The 18,793-nt window shown below is 37.6% G+C and overlaps 1 protein-coding gene across 13 annotated transcripts in view; it reads right to left on the bottom strand.

The window, feature by feature from the left end:
• CADPS2 (calcium dependent secretion activator 2) overlaps positions 1–18,793 on the bottom strand; it is a 324,205-nt gene that overhangs the window by 113,858 nt on the left and 191,554 nt on the right. For 12 of the 13 annotated variants that reach the window (XR_015706229.1, XM_087764100.1, XM_087764101.1 and 9 more), the window contains exons 9-11: positions 11,431–11,497; positions 5,316–5,424; positions 4,055–4,258 (exon numbers count right to left, since the gene is read on the bottom strand). Coding sequence is in view for 12 of the 13 variants with exons in the window: in XM_087764100.1 (XP_087620226.1) it covers positions 4,055–4,258; positions 5,316–5,424; positions 11,431–11,497 (380 nt within the window). In the remaining variant the exon portion in view is untranslated. The remainder of the gene's footprint in view (positions 1–4,054; positions 4,259–5,315; positions 5,425–11,430; positions 11,498–18,793) is intronic. The other variant, XM_087764102.1, reaches the window with a different exon arrangement.

The following is an 18,793-nucleotide window of genomic DNA, read 5'->3' as shown; positions in this document are numbered from 1 at the left end:
GTGGTGTAGAACCAGAATGATGTTTGGCTTTATGTCACTTCATTAAGACATGACAATCCTACTCCTTTGTTACGACCAAGTTATTAACAGTGGTAATCACTTCAGCAGCCTTTCTAACTGTATGAATAGATCTCCTAATACGTTGCTCATTAAGAAAGGGATCGCCTCCTGCACCTTTATGTGCCTGAGATGAATGTATTTTTAATTGGCGTTTTCCCTGAAACATTCATGTCCTTGGGAAACTTCTGGCTTTTCTACAATCATGCATCCTTAAATACTCTGTTCTTTGCATTACAGCATGCTTATTCAGAACAGGGGAACGGAAGAGCATCTTTTTCTTGATCGCTGCTGGCATCAGCCTGTCTTCACTTGTGCTTTGGAGCCACCTAATACTACAAAAGTGCAATAACAAGTTGGTTTACTCAGAAATGAAGAAACTGGCTAGTAGTAATTTTTGACTGGTACAAGAGTAGTTTGATTCCAGTGCCACACTTAAATGTGTATTTGCCTCATTGGTAGTATACAATATCAAGTTCCTTATAAATTACGTGAATGATCCTCAAGTGCCATACAGCATCCACAAGAAGAGACTGCACATTCAGATCCGTTAGAGATCTGCAGGTTGGCCTTTTGGAGTGCTGCTGCTGTGCACATGCAAGAGCAACATTTCCATTTTCTGCATTTGTGATAATTGCTGTAAAGATCAGCCAGACCCTGGGTGTCTTATTATAATCACATGTCTAGTTTCTTTTCAGGAGTTCCTGATGTGTTTGTTTTGACCCAGCTCTGAGGTGGCTGGATCTTGTTCATGTCATTTTAAGCACTCTTTTGTATGAGGATTTATCCTATGTGGAACAAAGCACCAATAACTGTAAAAAATATGGCCTTTTTTATACAAAAGGAGTCTCTTACTCCTTCCTTTCTACTCCTTTCTTTTCTACAAAAGGAGTTCATGGTACAGATCACAGGAATAATTCTACCACAGCTTCCAAAAACTCTTAAAGAGTTTGGAGCTTGAGAATATAGAAAACAGCAGAGGCTGTGAAAACAAAGTATTATTTATTGTCATTTACGCATAGCACTTGATTAAAAATGTTAAATGTTTAATGAAATGTGTGCACTTTGACAAGTTGTCATTTTCAGCTAATAATGTAACATTAATGTTGGAAGGCAGAATTTTGTCTACAAGGCAACGGAAAATGGAAATGTTAGTATTTATTACTAGCAAAAAATTAACCTTAATACAGCTATGTATGTGGAATATTAATCATCATCTGATGTTTTAATTTCTTTAATGACAACTCTCAGTTGCTTTTCTTATCTACCAAGAGAATTTCAGGATTATAGAAGATATTTTAGAAACACAATATATAAAAACATTGAAACATGTCGTCTTAAGTTGATTTTTCTCTATATCCAGCAGTTTATAAAGATATTTAAATTTTTTCAAGCTATTGAAAGTACTTCTTGAACATTTTACTAGGATGAGTGAGGTGCATTTCTTATCTTCCCAGAGGATGAGGAAGATGGGGAGAGACTTTCAAGGCTTGAATATTATTAAACTACATTTGCTTTGCAAAGGCCTAGTTGGCTTTCTGCTTTCTGTATGTGGAGAGGGCGTTGTATGATACACTTTAAAAACTAAAACAATGTGATCTTGTATTGGCTTGAAATGCTTACATGATATACTAATTGAAAAATAAGATACATTAAAAAGTAGTTGACAAATTCTCTGGTCATAACTGTATTTCCTAATACTAAGAATGTATCCTAGTAAAGAAGAAAAGAATGGAAATGAATTTCACTTTATATATACACACTAGCTCTCAAGTACTTGGTGTTATACCTTGATTAAAAATAAAATACTTATAACTTCATGCAAACATTTTTCTCGGGGGGGGACGGGGGGACGGGGACACAAAATGAACTTCTTGGGAAACTGAACATATTTACATCTGACAAAAGGTCAGCTATAGGTTCTTCTCAGAAGTAAAATTGTGCCCCAAGAAAATCAGCACAGTATATGTAAATGAAGCAGGAGTCTTAGAAAATTATTTAAGGTTATATCTGTAAACCCTAGTTCTTGCAGTTTCTTAAAAACTGATTAATTTGATTATGCCCATTTCTACCTCAAGTGCAAAGGACAGAATAATAAAATTTTCCTCATGTAGGCAGAACTGGAGGTATTGGAGGAATCAGTCAAACATTGATTCTTTTAAGACCAAACCTCACATTAAGTTAAATTTCACAAGTTGCTCTATTGCAAAGAATTCTATGAATTAATTACAAAATGGCAACATTGAAGTGTATTAAAACCAAAGGCAAATAATAATTTAACCATGGATTTTTGATTTATATACAGTTCAGTCATATCGGTTTGTGCAAGCTGATACATAAGCATGACAAAAAAATACATTATATTTTGAAGCTTCTGAGCTTCCCTTAAACTGTCTTTAAAATAAACCTTATTTTTCCTATGGTTTCCGCCTAAGAATTGTAGTCACCCTAACTGTCTAAGATAACATCAAGATGTGTCAATCTTGTTTTTAATTCTTTACCACTATCAGTAATTTTATCTCTGAAAACATAATTTCAGTATATCCAAACTTGCAATTGTTCTTTGTACCTTTTTCTTTTTGTAACTTTCCCTGCCCATTGGTCAGCATTTTCTAGTTGCTTTCACTTCCATGTAAACCCTGTGTCCAAGAAGAAGAGCAATTCCTTGGCTACTACTGACTATGGTCACTACCTTCTAACTGATGCACATGAAGCAGAAACATTAGGAGGGGCACACAGTGAACTCCCAGAACCCAGCCCAGATCCATGTAATCGGGAGGAGGTGAGCAGAAGCACTCCTTGGCTGTTGTCCCACCTTTGCTTTTGCAGTGTTACTTATATCCTACAAAATGCTTCACCTTAACATCCCCCAGGATGAATGGTTAATTCACCCTTCCAAATTGCTTTAGATTAAAAATTCAACAGATGTCATTGCTTTTGTGAGATTAAATTATGTTTTTTCAATGTTCTTGACAGCCCAGTCAGGATTTTAGATAACTATTACTGAGTTTAACAAGCTCATTTTAATGTCTTCTAATAGCAAAACGATCAAAGACTACAGGATGAATGGAAGGCCGTGAGACCGAGTGATAGCAGGACTGATGGAAGAGAATGGTTTTGGGTCAACCTGCTGTAGACTTCAGACATTAAGCCAAGTTGAGTTTAAAGCATATATCTCCCTTCTATCACTCTACATATACAGATACATGATAACAAAGAAGGATTATTGTATATAGTCATATGACATTGTAAAAATTTGATGGCTATTACAAAAATCCTTGGATTGCACTCAGCCTCCAGAACAAAAAAAAAAAAAAAAAAAAAAAAAAATCATACATGCTTCCTACGTGCAGATACCTACATGACAGAACACTTTCAAACAGATTATATGAAAATTTCAAGATATGGTTAATATATGCTATCTACCTTGATTTTCTCTGAAACAATATTTTCCTCAAAGAAGGATGAGGAAAACTTAAACCTGATATTTTTTGAAAATTTTTTATATGTAGTTTAATATTACTGAGAGGTGCAAAAATACAGCAGCCCATCTAGTGCCTTTTAGCTCACAATGTACTGTCTGCATAGCAATTTTTAGATAACTAATATATACAATGTATGATAAAGCTGACCTAAATCTATAAAATTCTGAGAATAGATTGATGCTTTTCTATTCATCACTACACTGGCTGGCTACTGAAAAATATAATGTAAACCAAACACCATCTCCATGGCAATATGTGGGTCAACTGTAATGAATATGAAGCTAATTGCTGTATTTTCATGGATTATAATAAAAATAATGACCTGCAAGTCAGGATTTCCCTTGCTGGTAATCATAATCTGAGTTAAAGAGCTTCTGGCTAACAACAAACTGCTAGGCACATTTCCCTAGTGAATCAGTTCTGCTTAATTAAACTTCATTGAGGGAGCTGCTACATATTTTACCAACTAAAACCAAAACCAAAGCCACAAAAGAAAAAGAAAGCCAACTTACAAAGTGGGGATATACCTGTGTTGACATTTCCTGCTTTAGGATTCATCTTCTGAGCTTGACTTGCAGGAATAGGCTTATACGATTGACCTGTGGCTCTGTACATGGCTTGAACCCAGAGTATTCTATCCTGCTCATCGTCACTGGCAAATATCACGGTATCGCCTTCTTTAACAGCATTGAAAAACATTCGACCACCCTGAAGACCTGAAGCAGGAAACAGGAAGGTAATCTTAATAAATACAAGTTACTTCTAAATCACCATCAATGTTTATCACATTATTGGTTTTCCTTTGTGTGTATGTGTGGGGAGGGAGGGTGGGTGCCAAAACATTTTATAGGTATTTATGACCTAGAAATATGATAAAATCTAAAGCTATAAGGATCAAATGGTAATACATGGAAGTAAAATATAAATAGAAAAAATATAGAAGTCATAGGAGTAAACATTGCCATAATTCCATTTCCAGTTCAATTCCAATTTATTTCATATTCATCTTCTCTGTGTCATATGCTATTTTGCATTTCTCTAACATATCCTCCTTGTAGGCACCATTTTCTTAGCTGGAAGTCCCGATCAACTTTATCTCTTCTTGAACAGAGGCAGCTCCGTATCTCTTAGCAGCAGCAGCAGTGTTGCTGCTCCTTCCTTGGTACCTTTTTCTCATTCCAGTGTTTTGTTCTGAGAGCGCATAACCAGTGCAGCACACACCAGTCAAATGTGGCTGCACCGGGGATTTTTTTATGACAACATTGTTTTGGCTTTCCAAACACTTTCTGAGCATTGTCTGCCTTCTCAATTATTCTCAACATCGAGCCAATGTTTCCAAAGATCAATCTTCAATATCTTAGAAGTCTCTTAAATTCGTAACTCGGAGTAATTTGTCTTAGCAAGCACTGTCACCATTCACCTTTTCTAAGTCATTTCTGAATATACTTCACAGCACACTGCCACATGACTCCATCATCAAAAATAGAGAGAAAAGGGAAAGACTGACTAGAATTCATAATTTTTTCCTTGTATCATACGTGGTCTTACAATGTTTCAGGCAACCTTAGTGTTAAGTTTATTGTTCGTTCTTCTTAAAACAAGCTTCTTTCTAAAAGCATGATTTTTCACACAAGAAAATCCTAGTGGAATAATTGCAAAAACTTCAGATGCTGAAAAGAAGAACCCTGGGTTTTCTGGATACTAGATCAAAATGAACAAACTGAATCAGCTGTTTTACACAAAGATACTGTACTTCAAAATCATGGAAAGTACCTGTGTGAGGAGCTGTATAATCCACAGTGTATCCTTCGAGTTGCATCAGTTCCTGAGGCTCAGATTTCTTTTCTCTGTAACTGCACATTGCAAATGTGTATTGGCTAACCTGAATAAGAAAGGACTTCTTAATTGTTGAATTCCATTCTAGATTTGTGTAACACATGTACCACTGTTTAAATTAGCTTTCAGTTGTGCTGAAGAAATAAATCCCATTTTTTTTCCCAGAAATATTTACAGTATAAAACTTAGCATTCTTTCCCCTTCCTGCCAAAAGGAAGGGAAAAAAAAAAAGCCACAAACACATCTCTCTGCAGTTTCCTGCAATACAATGTATTTTGGGCTGTTGCTTTATAAAGAATGGAAAGCAAGCAAATTAGGTTCTGGTAGGGAAAATACTTGATACCAGGGTACTGACCAAACTGCTCCGTCTACTGTGTGAGAAAAAAAGTCCTGTATTCCAAGAAGCTGGGAAAAAAGGACTTTTATTTATAAAAGTACTCTTTGCATAAGGAGCGCCACAATAATCACACAGCTGGAAAGATGAACACATAATCTGGCCAGTTCTAGTTAAAGATGGTAAGTACCAGAACCTTCAGGCTGATTTTATAGTTTAATTTCTGCATCTTTTGCATCTGTGTTCATACCCATCTCCAGGTTGCTGGCTCACTCGATACAGTACCGTGTAGGCCAAGCAGCGTGCAGCTGGAACAACATCAGATACTTCTCATCAAGTACAATTATTAAAAAAATAATAAAGCAATAAGAAGAGAATCTGTCATCACATGTTTTAAGTCTCTCTAGACAGAATAGAAAGCAATAAGGAGAGCTGAGGAAAAAGTGACTGTAAAGATAAAGAAAGGAATGCAACAGCTGGGAGAGGGAAAAGCAATCACTGAAACAAAACTGAGATGTTCCCAGCCTTAAATGAAGAGCTGGAAAGGCCATAAAAGGTGACGAGAAGAGCTTGTGAATCTGTTGAACACTTGAAACTTAAGGGAACTGAATTAGCATGGGCCTCTGAAACTCTTGTCTCCAAGGACTGCAGGATACCTGGCCAACTGACTTCTTTTGAACTAGAATATAATTTCTTAGATCTGTAAAATTATGCAAGGATCTAAGGACAGGCAAGGAACTTGTCTGATAGATGATGGACGGTCTTTATCTCAGTTGCTGACTGCTCAGCTAACTGTGACCTAGATTTATTGCTTTGGCTACAACTTCAGGAATGATCCTTTTTGTAGTAAAATTTTGACAGCTGATATCAACTTCATTCATATATTCGCTGGTGCTGTACCTGCATACCACTCCACCTCGAAGTCCAGTGACTTCAGCTGCTATTGACAGAAGATTATTGACTCTCTGTAAAAGATTGATATTTTTGGAAAGTAAGGATAGAAGCTGTGATTATTATCTGCATAATGCTCTGAAAATATTTCATTATTTTAAGTATTTGGGTTTTTTTGAAACAGGATTATGCTGTGCTATGTGTATGCAGTGTATGGTGACTGAACATCCTCTGCCACAGCGTGCACAAGCAAAAGGAACAAGTGTAACAGCTCTCTCCGCAAAACTGCCATCAGGCCTCAAATGCTGAACTGATGTCTCCAGAACCACAGCAGAAGTCTACAGCTGAGAGAAATTAAACACAGGTATTCCAGTTTAATTAATACATTAGTTAAGCGAAGGCAGTTTTATAGGATAAGCATTTGAAAGACACTGTCAGGCAACTAAAACTGAGTGCCAGCTTTCCACTTAAGTGGGCTGTACCAAGGAGAGAGAGCTAAATATAAATAAACACAACAAACAATCTAGCCCATCACTTTCAGAAATTCAGATTTTCAGACCAGAAGGAACTATTGCAACCAGCCAGTCTGTCCTCCAGCATGACATACACGACAGAATTTCACCTCACTGTTTGTGCATTGCACCCATAGTTTTGCCTTCATTTATAGTAGGTATTTTAGAAAGTGACTGTATTTTGGTTTAAAGATTTTCAGTTATCCCTGGGGTAGCAGGGCAGGGCCTGGAAGCCAGGGCCCAGCCAGGAGCAAGGCAGCTGGGGGCACCGGGGCAGCCCCAGCCCCAGGCACTGGGCACCTCCCTGGCCACAGGCCAAGGCCAGGCTGGGATGTGGGCCTGCAGGTGGGCCTGGCTCGGCAGGGCCCATTGCTGGGGGAAGCTGGAGACCAGTCCTGCTGCGGCGTTACTGGGGCAGGGGATGATGGCCCTGGGAGGCTGAAAGGGGGTCATGGGCTGTGGGCAGGGTGGGGAGGCTCTGGGCAGGCTGGGCAGGGACAGCCAGGGCCGGTGGTCCCCTCAGGGCCCTGACAGAGGGCTCAGCCGCTACGCCATGTCATCTGCTCTAGGCCCAGCAGCAATACCACCTCTGTTACTGCTTGGTATTTCCCCGCTTATATTCCCAAGAACCATATTTGCCTTCATGCACAAGCACAGAGGGAGCTGTTGGTTAGTCACACACCTCTAACTCCTTTGCAATTATCACTGTATTTAATGAGAGCTCCCTCTTCTCCTTTTCTTGTAAACTGAACCTACAGATACCTGGCACTGAAATAAAAACTTTTTTCAAATTAATCAGTTTTGTTGAATGAAATAACCTGATAGGCACCCACATCACTCACATTTTCATGTCAACAACTCTGTATAACCACACGGTTCAGACAAACTCAGCCATCAAAAAGGAAGCTAGCAGACACTAATTCTGGAAATGCACAGAATGCCCAGCTTTCTCAGATTTCTTCAGCCACTCTATGGTTTTGAAGATCAGCTTGTGGAAGAGCTGGGCTATGTCTCTTTGTTCATTTTTAACCTTACCCCTATAACAAGACAGAGATTATAATGCTGTTGATTTTATTTTTTTCAAACATATTTCAAATGTATTCTCTTATTTTGAAGGAACAATTTATCAAAAGATATTCATGTCAAAATCAGTCTTACACTTCATCTTTTTGTTGAAAGTGAGGCATTTTAAAGTCTCTCCACCACAGAGACAAACAAAAAAACTCCAGAAAACTATGTGGGGGGAAAAAAAAGAGTCTCAACAAAATAAAGAAATACAGAACTTGCCCTGTTTGTTTACATTCGCAATCTCTTAAACCCTTTTCCTTATCGTTATCGGTGGTTGCTATCAGTTACTACAGAGAGAACCACCAGCACAATCTGAAATTACACTTTTTTGTATAGATCTATGACTGGGTTTAAGTGTATTTTTAGTACTTAATGGAGCTGTAGGTAGTTTTTCCTTAGAATTCTGCAAATTAGTATCAATACTTCATGGAATAATGGGTACTCAAAAGTCAGGATTATGTACAACACATTCTCAGACAAAAACAGAATCAAGCCACCTTCTTAAAGAGTAATGCTTAACAGCAGGAGAGGGAACCTCCTTCCTAGAACTGCATTTACCTGAACTTCATAACTTTACAGAGGTCCAAACACCTGACCAGCAGCTGTTCTACCTACTTTGTAACAAAGCCGAAAACCAACAACCTGTGCATGTGTGACAGACAGATACACACAGAAATGTGGACATGAGTTATGAGCAGTGTCACTAGGGGATGTCCCCATGGGGCAGAAAGACCCCATGTTCAGTGCGCCAGGAGGAACTGTTACTGCAAACCTGGAGGCTGACGCCCTGCTACAGGGCATCACTGGGGAGCCTGCTTCAGGAGTTCAGGAGCAAGAACTAGCCTACATAGCTGGGGTGTTTAGAAAAAAATTAACTGTGAAACAAATCACTGGCTTTTCAAACATTAGAACAGATGAAATTAAAATGACAGAAGTGAAACTGTATTCAGATTACTGGAGGAAGATATTTTCAGACAGTAAACAAAGTAAAACACAGCATGTCCAGCTGAGGCTTTTTACGCAACATGTTATGTCCCTGTCTTTTTCTAGTTTGAAATGAATAACCTTTTAGAGAAGTGACTGGATTGTAAAAGGAAGAAAAGCAAGTATAATGAAGAGGTTAAAATTGCCACACTCTGTAACCTTCCTATAACATTGAGCTGCTCTTTCACAAACCACTAACAATTTCTAATATGTGTAGCAGTAACAAAGATGCACATTACTCACATAATGCTCCTGAAAAATCAACATTATTCATCTAATTTCACACCTGAATTGCATTTCCAAAGCATGTGTAAATCATACTGATAGCCTCTGTCTTAAAACTGAATTTCATGGCCTTAATATTTTACTAACGTAAGCTAGAAGCTAATCTGTAGAGGAAGACTCATCAATATGTCAATAATGTATCAATACAACAGACTGATATTCATTACTGAATGCTTATTTCACACATATTGACTTCAGCTTATTGTCAGTGTATATATCACGGCTGGACTATATAAATGAGCCAGAGCTGTCTCGACAGTAAATATTGATTTAAACACAGTATTTTTTATATAGCCTTATTGAGTTGATAGCTGCTTTAAAATGAAATAGATGTCTAAATCCCATCACAGTTGGAAAATTCCTGTAATATTCTCCTCCAGTATTTCAATTTCAGCATAGAAAGCAGAAGATAGTTAAAATTAACTTGGCTGGAAGAAACCGGTCTCCCAGGCAGCTCCATATCACACACAGAGAAAGACTATGTGTCTCTTAGGTGTGCACTTCAAAACTCAGACGACACCTGTGGCTTAGAGGAAGAGAACAAGGTCTTTATTTTTGTGAAAGGGGGGATGTAAAGTAGAAGGAGTGTTAAAGAAAAGCATGAAGGACAAGGGAGCATCTAGCTTTTTTTTTTTTGTTTTTCCCCTGTAACTTTAAGTTATTTTCCCTTCACATCCATGCCTTAACAGCTATCCTATATAGAGATCTTCCCAACCTTTACAAATCTTAATAAAGTCACAAAAAGTCCTCATCTCTTCACAGAGAACCTTGGTAAAATCATAACCCAAATGACTTCAGCAGACTTTCCAGAAGATCCTGTTCAACCTTACAACCATTACTCACTGTTTATCAAGATGCAAGCCAATTCCCATTGAAGCCAGGGAGAACTGGCAAATGTAAATATTCTCAGCTTTTAACTTTACTTTATTGAAGACCTTGTTCAGGACTTTTCTTTTTACATCCTTACAATTTTCATCATTTAGGAGTAGGAGGAGACCAGGTGAGTGCAACTGACAGAGTGGTAAAGAAACGAAGCAGGCTTTCTGTAAAGTAGTTTTAGAAGCCTTCATTCTTAAAAAAGCCTCGTTAACAGGCTTTATCCTTCGTATGATGTTTATGGAGACTCACACTTTAACAGTTTTCTGTCAACAAAACAAAGGACACAGAAGAACACCACTCTCCGAACTGACTCAGAAGAACATCAAATTTGTAACTGTAATCTGAAGACAAGCGCAAACAGAAAATAATGATTTTTCCAAAGACTCACAAAAATCATTCATTTCTCAGTTTTGACCACTCAAAATCTACTTTTCTATTCCTGTTCTATTAATCTCACGTTAATGTTACCATTTGCTAGCTTGTGAAAATATCTACAGTTCTAGGTTTGGATAAAAAGTTATGAAATATCAGCCCAGCACATTTTTGTGGCCAAGAACAATTGCTACACTAGATTTTCTGTAACAACTACATAATTCTACCCAATTCAGTATTGCAAGGAAGAACAAAAAATAGCATTATTCAAAAAATATTTATGAAAAAGTTCTTCATAGTAACTATTGTTGCTTTCATTTAATTTTAAAGGCAGGAAATCTTTGTTGAGATAGAATAAATGCAAGAGCAAGTACAATCCACTTTGTGAAATAAAACTTTATTTTAAATTGAGTGCTGCTAGAAAGCTGTCAGTGGAATGTTTCAAGGTCACAACAATTTCATTCAAAAATTTCTAGGTTTTAGTTGAAACATTGCTCAGTGTAGGGACTCATTTATATATATCTGTAAAACTCAGTGACATTTCTGTTTACTACATATGTAAATTAAAAAAAAAATACCCTGGATGTCTCTATGCTGTAAGAAGCTTGGAGTAGTGCTGCATATGTTGCCTTAAGATACTGATTTACTACTGGCTCCAGAAACCATATGTAAGAAAACTGATAGTCCAAGACTATTTTTTAATGAAATTTCATGGCAGACTACTAACCTGAACAAGAACAAAGTAGCGTTTTTTCCACCGCTTCCAAACCTTCTGTCCTAGCGCATACAAATATCTGCAAAGGAAATAATAAAGGGAATGTTTTTCCATTAATAAGCATGATATTAGGAGGACCCAATACAAATGAGTGTATTAATTTGCTCTACCTACTGAGCTGCTTTTTCAGTGTTGTCACATCCAAGAAGTGATTTTTTTCTTCTATTTACTCAGATCATAAAAATGCAAAGATATTCTTTTTCACTCAAAATAAGACAAAAAGCAGAAACAAAAGATCTCATGTTTGAGAAGACTAACCTGCTTATCACTTATATTTCACTAATTGCCTCTGAAAATAGAAAAAATAGCTTAAAGTAGAACACATTTGACTACACAGAAATACCGAATGTTAGAAAAGTTAAACTCCCCAACACATTTTTTTCATTTGGTTTCCATAGATTTGCTGTGTTTCTTTAGTCTGTGAGAAGTCAGTCACAGTGTCAGTTTGGGAAAATGCTCAAATAACAAAATGCCAGCAGACACAAGATTAAATTTTTTTCCAGAGTAAACTAGAATCTCATTTCCCAAACAGAAGCACTTCACTATAAACACTCTTAGATTACAAAAAACCTCCTTGTCACCTTGGCAATTGCCAGGCTTTAAATCAGACGATGTAATCAGAAGTATCAACCAGTGAGATGACAAAACCACAGATGTTGATACTGTTTGGTGGCAGAGGAAGCACTCTCATTACCAAGAAGTTGCAAGTTTTATAGCATTATAGTGACATTTTTTTCTGTCACTGTGGTCATGTTGCACTGTTAGCAAACACAGCAAGAGGAAAAGGATGAGCTGTGGGATCGTAAGCAAGAGTCTATGAGTGGTAAGAATCTGCTGCTTAAAACCTGACAGGAGAGCAAAATATGACCTATGAGATGCCCCTTCTGGCTGGCCAGCTTCTGCCAAGGGCATCTAGTACAACTAGGCGGGTCAAAGGCAGAACAAAGATCCAAATTGTTCAGACCAATGAATGCTGGCTTCACGGAGGATGCTGGCACATATATTACGGAGAAGTTTATTATAACTAGGACTGGAGGTGGTTGGTTGGATGGTTGGTAGATGGACAGGTGCCTTTGTGGTAAGAGAATAGCGTCTGCTGCCCTCTACTTTCTGATCACTTCTGGGGCTTTGTTGCCCAGTGGTTTTTAACTCAGTCAAAGAACAGAGCAATGAACCAACATCTCATGTGAAACAGGCAAGTAAGATACAGGCAATAGCTTTTTTCTACCTATCCTGGTTATACACTCAAGTACATTCTTGCCCGCTTTAGGTATCACAAAGGACAAATTTTTGTCTAACATGAATGTTCAGCGTAATGCTTACGGTGGTTTGTCAGATTATGTAGCGGCTCCCTCGTTACTACGACATTGATATCTTGCCCTTCTTCAACTCCTGCCACACACCTGTGTTGAACCTCTGCCTCACTTGGTTACTCTGCTTTTTATTCGTATGAGAGAGAGGACAATCGGCTTTGTGTACAGGACTACCATGTGATGTAGTTTTCTTTGAACAGTCCAGATCCTGCCACACTCTTAATTAATTTCTAAATTCTGTGATTATTATAAATTCAATAAAAAGAAAGGAGAGGAGTAAGGGTTATGTCAGAAAAGGTATCAAAAAAGGGCCTCCTAGGGTTTACTTGAAAGTTTACGTTTTGCAACTAAGGAAGCATTTACCTCACAGAGCGAGAGACGTGTATTCCCCCACAAAATATGAACCGTTTTGCTTTTCATATATGTTTCAAAAGAGCCAGGCATGTTCCCCTAGACTGAGAACATTTACTTCCCCCAAAGCATACCACATTGCTATTGCTCCATTAATCCCTTTACTATTGGCACAGGATGGATGGGGAATGACTGATGAATCTCATTCAGCCTTGAAGATTAATGACCAGGGGGAGAAAAGCAAAAGGGTCCACAGGTGGCCTTTGGGCTCTCTCAGTCCTAAGCCGACCCCGTTCTTCATGGTGATTCCGCCACCGCATCCCTCAGAACATCCTGTAGGTTTCTCTGATGTGTGTCGGAGGACAACTGCCCCATGGACTGCGAAGACCAACTGAGAACAGACAGTCCTCAAATGCTACAGTACAAAGAGATCCTGACCATGTTCCCACCCTCTTGGCATGTCTTAAATGACTGTAAAGGAGCCATAGACTAACAGAGGATTCTTCTTGCTCGAGAATATTCTTGGTATCATCATCAGCAGTGACTTTATGTTCTAAAAGAAACATGGCAGAAAATGAGTAACCCAACCCTACAAACACCAGGTTTAATTCATCCTTTTTCACTGTTAACTGAGCCTGGTATAGAAAGGTGCTTTTAAAATAAGAGATCTTAAAAGAACACTTGCTATCAGAGAAAAGGTTGGTTGCTTTTTAAATTGCTTTTCATGTAAGATATACCACATACGGTCCTGCAGTACAGGCAGAACTATCACAGGTTACAATAAATTCAAAATTATAAAAGAAGAAAGCATACAAAAAAAGAAATTATATAGCAACATGCACTTTTTATTCCTCCTATAAATCACTTCCAACTAAGGTGTTAAATAAGAGCTTCCTTGGGAAACAAAGGACTGGAACATTAACTACCTAACTTAAAAATCCTCTGGTCTTAGATAAGATTAGGTAAAAAAGAAAATAGCATTCAGGACACAAAGCTGGGATTTATTATAGAAGTGCAAAGACTTATGTTACTTGGTTTTACAAATCACTATAAACACACAGTTATAATCTTATGTTATTAATCCCTCTTCCAGTGCCATCTCTAATGGTGACAGTTTTTTTCCTAATGTAGAAATTTTCAGCCATTTCCATGGGCTATATCCTGTGCTCATCTGAAGTGTGCACACTCCTGAAAGATGAGGAGATTAATTCTTACTCAAGAGTCTAATGTTTATACCCAGATGGAGCCAAACATCCTAGACTCCTAGAATCCTGTTTGAACTTCTCTTTCCCATTTATTTTCCATTGAAAAAAATGGGAAGCAAAGGACCTAAGAACCTTGTTAAAATTGGACAGTAGTATCTAGGATTTGTATAAACTGCAGTTGACGTCTAGAAAAGAAAAACTCTACAAAAGCCAGCTTCTAGAATTAAATGACACTTGGGTTTCACAACTGGAGCAGAAAATTAAGAGGTTAACAGATTCAGAAGTGAACAAAGTCCTAGAGCTAAGTTGAAGAATGTTTTATTTTTAAGATGGGGAACGGCATCATTTTTCACGGGTCTGAGGTAAATGTCAGCACCACAAACCAGAGCAGACCCTCATAGTCACCAACTCACAGAGCTGCAGCCTGCTCTTTCTCTACCCATACGTGTATCTGTATTCACCTACAAGCCTTGCTCACTCTCTCCATCCAAAAAAATGTGCACGAGATGCATACCGTTAGTTCTTCAGACTGTTTTAAAAACTCTCAGCAGCAAGAAGAAACACACAGCAGCCATTCCTTCAAACACTGTACCTTTCCTTAGGTAAAACATTCTGTGCGATACAAAGAAGAGGCCGATATTCAGAAGTAGCCAATTCCACATTTCTAAAAATTAACCACACCATTTGCTACAATTTTTCTCATTCTAATTTGGGTTCCAGAGTTGGGATAATCTAAAATAATTCTTGAATTATTACAGTTCAGCCATACACTGAGAAGGAAGATACTGAAACAGTTCCCCTGCATCTGAGCACTAAAATAGTAATTGCTTACAACTAAATAGATTTATTTTGACTTCTCTTTAAGACCATGTTTTGAGTGTTTAATTAGTAAATTGATGAGAAGTTAGGAAAGATTTTCTGACGTACATAGAAACAGATATAGATGGCAGACTTTTATTCTGTAAAAATATATTAATATAATAAATAAGATATGTGTACATAACATCTGTATCTGTACACGTGCACATTAGAAAGCATATTTATAGTTAGGATGTATATGCTTGGTTGCCTTCTTCAGTCTGTTTATATTACTCACATAATTTCCAGTAGCTTAAGACTAATATACCTGCTTTTATACAGCACATAGAAAACAGGACCTCGATCAAACATGAATTAGTCATTACGTGCTACCCCAATGTAAAGATTTTCTAACACAGTTTCGTAGTAATATGAAAAGGTAACCAAACGTACAAACCATGCAATCACTTTCCTGAGACTTTTTCTCTTAGAAACAGTTCTACAATTTTCTTTTCTTCAACGTTACTTAATACTGTCTTCTTTCTCTTCACTCATTCCCAAATTAAAAAGTAAAAATTGGATTTGTATGAAGTCACAGATTTACCTGATTATACCTCACAATGCTTACAACATGGTAGAAAAAGAAACCTTTAATATTTAAAGTTCATTCCCCTGGAAAACAAATAAACATACAAGAAATTACATTTCCACTACAAAACATAGGAACACCCGGATAAAAATGTTTTATAAATCCTCTTGTCTCAGTCAGTATCATTTTCTCTTCCGGGAACAGAACAAACAAACTGAACAACGATTTTCTTTAAAAAGTCTGAGCATCAGTATATTTTAAATATATAAAGGCTGAATGTTTTTCAAAACCATATTGCTAAATATTATAGTTCAGTTTCAATTATGTGATGACATACACAGGAAATGATGGCAGCTTTTTTGCTCTAAGTCCACGCTGCGAGAGTGCAGGGTTCTACTTTTTGATGAAAAAATCAGCACTAATGAATAGCTGAAAAACATAATTGAGTGTGGAATACCGGAGCTATTCACTGCTGGAGAAATGAGAAAGGACTTACTACTTCTACAGAGATCATTTTTAGACCAGCCTTTTTATTCTAAGGAATGAAGCAATCTATCTACATCTTGAATGATAAATTCTCTACTTGTAAAAGGCTTCATTTATCACAAACAATGAAAAAAATATAGAAAGAAAAATCAATACGTGTAGCAGTTTAGTCCAGCAAAGGCCTTTCTTAAAGAGAAACCTCAGTCAAGGTTGAAAGAGCAATTAATGCAGTCTCAAAAATCTGGGCCACTCTGATAGAGTTCGGTTAACATGTGGCAGAAGTAATCATCCACTTGTGAAAATGATTTTCAGTTCATTCTCAAACACCTTTCAGACACTCATGATCCCATTTAACTGACAACAATACAGGCTATCTGTGGGCATCATTGCATTCGCTGTGAGAGCCAATGGGGACCAAATGCCCACAGGCACTTTCAGTCATCCCTGCGCCCTTGCATAAAAGGAATCTTCCTTGCACCGCATTCCTTCTTTTATTTAACCCCGCAAGATTAAGCCATTTTTTTTGTCTTCAGTTGAGGATGAGAGAGAACACTGATTCAAGACAACAATATGACCTGGGTCATAAGAAACCTAGCTGTAAACATTCTCGGATTCATTTTAGTACTTTCTGTGCTCTTGAGAAAGAGAACTAAATAAGCCTTCAACAGATGGAATGAAAGAAATCAGCCTAAACTTCTACTGTAATTATGCCTGCTAAGGATAAAGAAATGTTGAAGAATGTCAAGTAATACGAACACCACAGCCACAGAAAACAGTTCCATTTATTCCAATAAGCAAGATACTCATAATATGAACAAGAAAACGTGTGGGGTTCCCCCTCCCCCCAACAACTTTTCACTTGCAGTATAAATGGTTATTGGTATGCTGGAAGATCAGATACCCCTATATTCTTTTAACAGTAATATCTTACTGCACTCCAGAGCGCTTCAACATTTGTGAATATGCATGCCAGTACTTATGGAACCCGTGAAGTAACTGCAATAGCAACTTGAGAATTATTAATCCAATTTATGGCATATCATGAAACCTGTTTGGTATGTAAAGTGGGAGTGTTTGTCAAGACAAAAAACCACATCCTTTAGCCTTGAGAGAATTCCAGGCAACTAAAGAATGAAATCCTTCAGATGCAACGTAAATGTAGAAAGTGCTCTGATTCTAATGTAATCTAACTGTAATGTAAGCAGATAATGCAGCACAACTGCGAAACAGCTGGTGCTGAGGAGCAGACACCCGCTCTGTGCTTTTTGATGCAGCTTACTTTGGACTAGCTCTAGTCTGAACCCATGGACCAAACAGCTACCAGCGGCTGCAGCATATATGCGTGCGCCCCCGGAGCTCATCTCTTGGTTTACTTTCAGCTAAAAGGGTAACAGTCTGTGACCACAGACCGTTCCCTGATGCGAAACAAAGCACAGTAAGCAGGAACAACTAAGAGGTTGGTTTTAAAAGTGAAAATGTGAATTTAAATGCTAATGTTGATGTAGTAGAAAAAGTTTCAATTGCACTGCTTTCCCTTGAGGATCCAGTTTGGGTGTGGAAACAGTTCTTTACATTGCCAGACCTTACATCAACTCAGAAGCATCCTGAGCACCCAGAAGCATCCAAGCATCCAGCCTCGACATCTCTCCATGTCACGGGAAGCACATGACACTGCACTTAGACAGAAAAACTGGTGACCCTTTTTCCAGCCAGGCAGTGATATTATTTGTGATCTAGAAAGCCTAAATGGCCGAGGACCTGTTAATATGAAAAATCTACTTTTGTTTCTAGGTCATACACTGCCACTGAGGGAATCGGTCAAAACACCCTGCTCAGCGTCACACTGGTATAAAACAAATCAATGAACTAAGCTGCCGACTGAAGCAACTCCAAGCCTGGAGTCCCAGTGTTGAAAATAGCTCACTTTTGGGAAGAGCGGCGGAGGCTAGTAGGAGCAGCGAACTCTTTGAGGGATGATACTTGGCTTTGGTTATCTCTGGCTCGTTACGTATTTCTTTTCGCTGTCTAGAAAGCTACTTTTGAATTGATAGAACTTTAATTTCATAAAGAATACAAACCTCAGCAGAGCTAATTTTGTATTTTTTGGTAATAAAACATGTAAGTAGAACAAGATGCATACATTTCCATCCTAAAGATTGTAAATTCTAACTATTTTCATAACATCTGTTGTCATCATCACTAGTAGGTATTTTAAAGTCCTCATGAATTAGTATAAAGAGATACATGTGATCTTGCAAAGGCATAAGGAAATATGTTACACCTGGTATCTCTATTTGTGATTTGAAATGAAGCACAGAAATTATGATAATGAATTAGTCTAGCACTTTCCTTCAATTTGTGCACACAGAAGATGTTTATCCAGAATGTTATGATGGTTTAAAACTATTTTTTAAAATTCTTGACAGCTGGATTTTTTAAAAAAATCCCTAAAATAATTCAATTAAGAACGCTATTTTAAAACATCGCCAAAGTTTTGAAAGACATCAGTTTAACAAGTCCTAACTTACCTATTGTTATTTTCTTAATAGGAGCATAGCTTGATGCTTAAGTAG

The sequence above is a fragment of the Nipponia nippon genome, unplaced genomic scaffold (genome assembly GCF_047370975.1).
Source record: "Nipponia nippon isolate SJK-2023a ecotype South Korea unplaced genomic scaffold, ASM4737097v1 scaffold_3, whole genome shotgun sequence".
In the NCBI taxonomy this organism is placed as follows: Eukaryota; Metazoa; Chordata; class Aves; order Pelecaniformes; family Threskiornithidae; genus Nipponia; species Nipponia nippon.
Note: the sequence above shows the minus strand (reverse complement) of the source record. Positions and strands in the feature narration are given on the sequence as shown.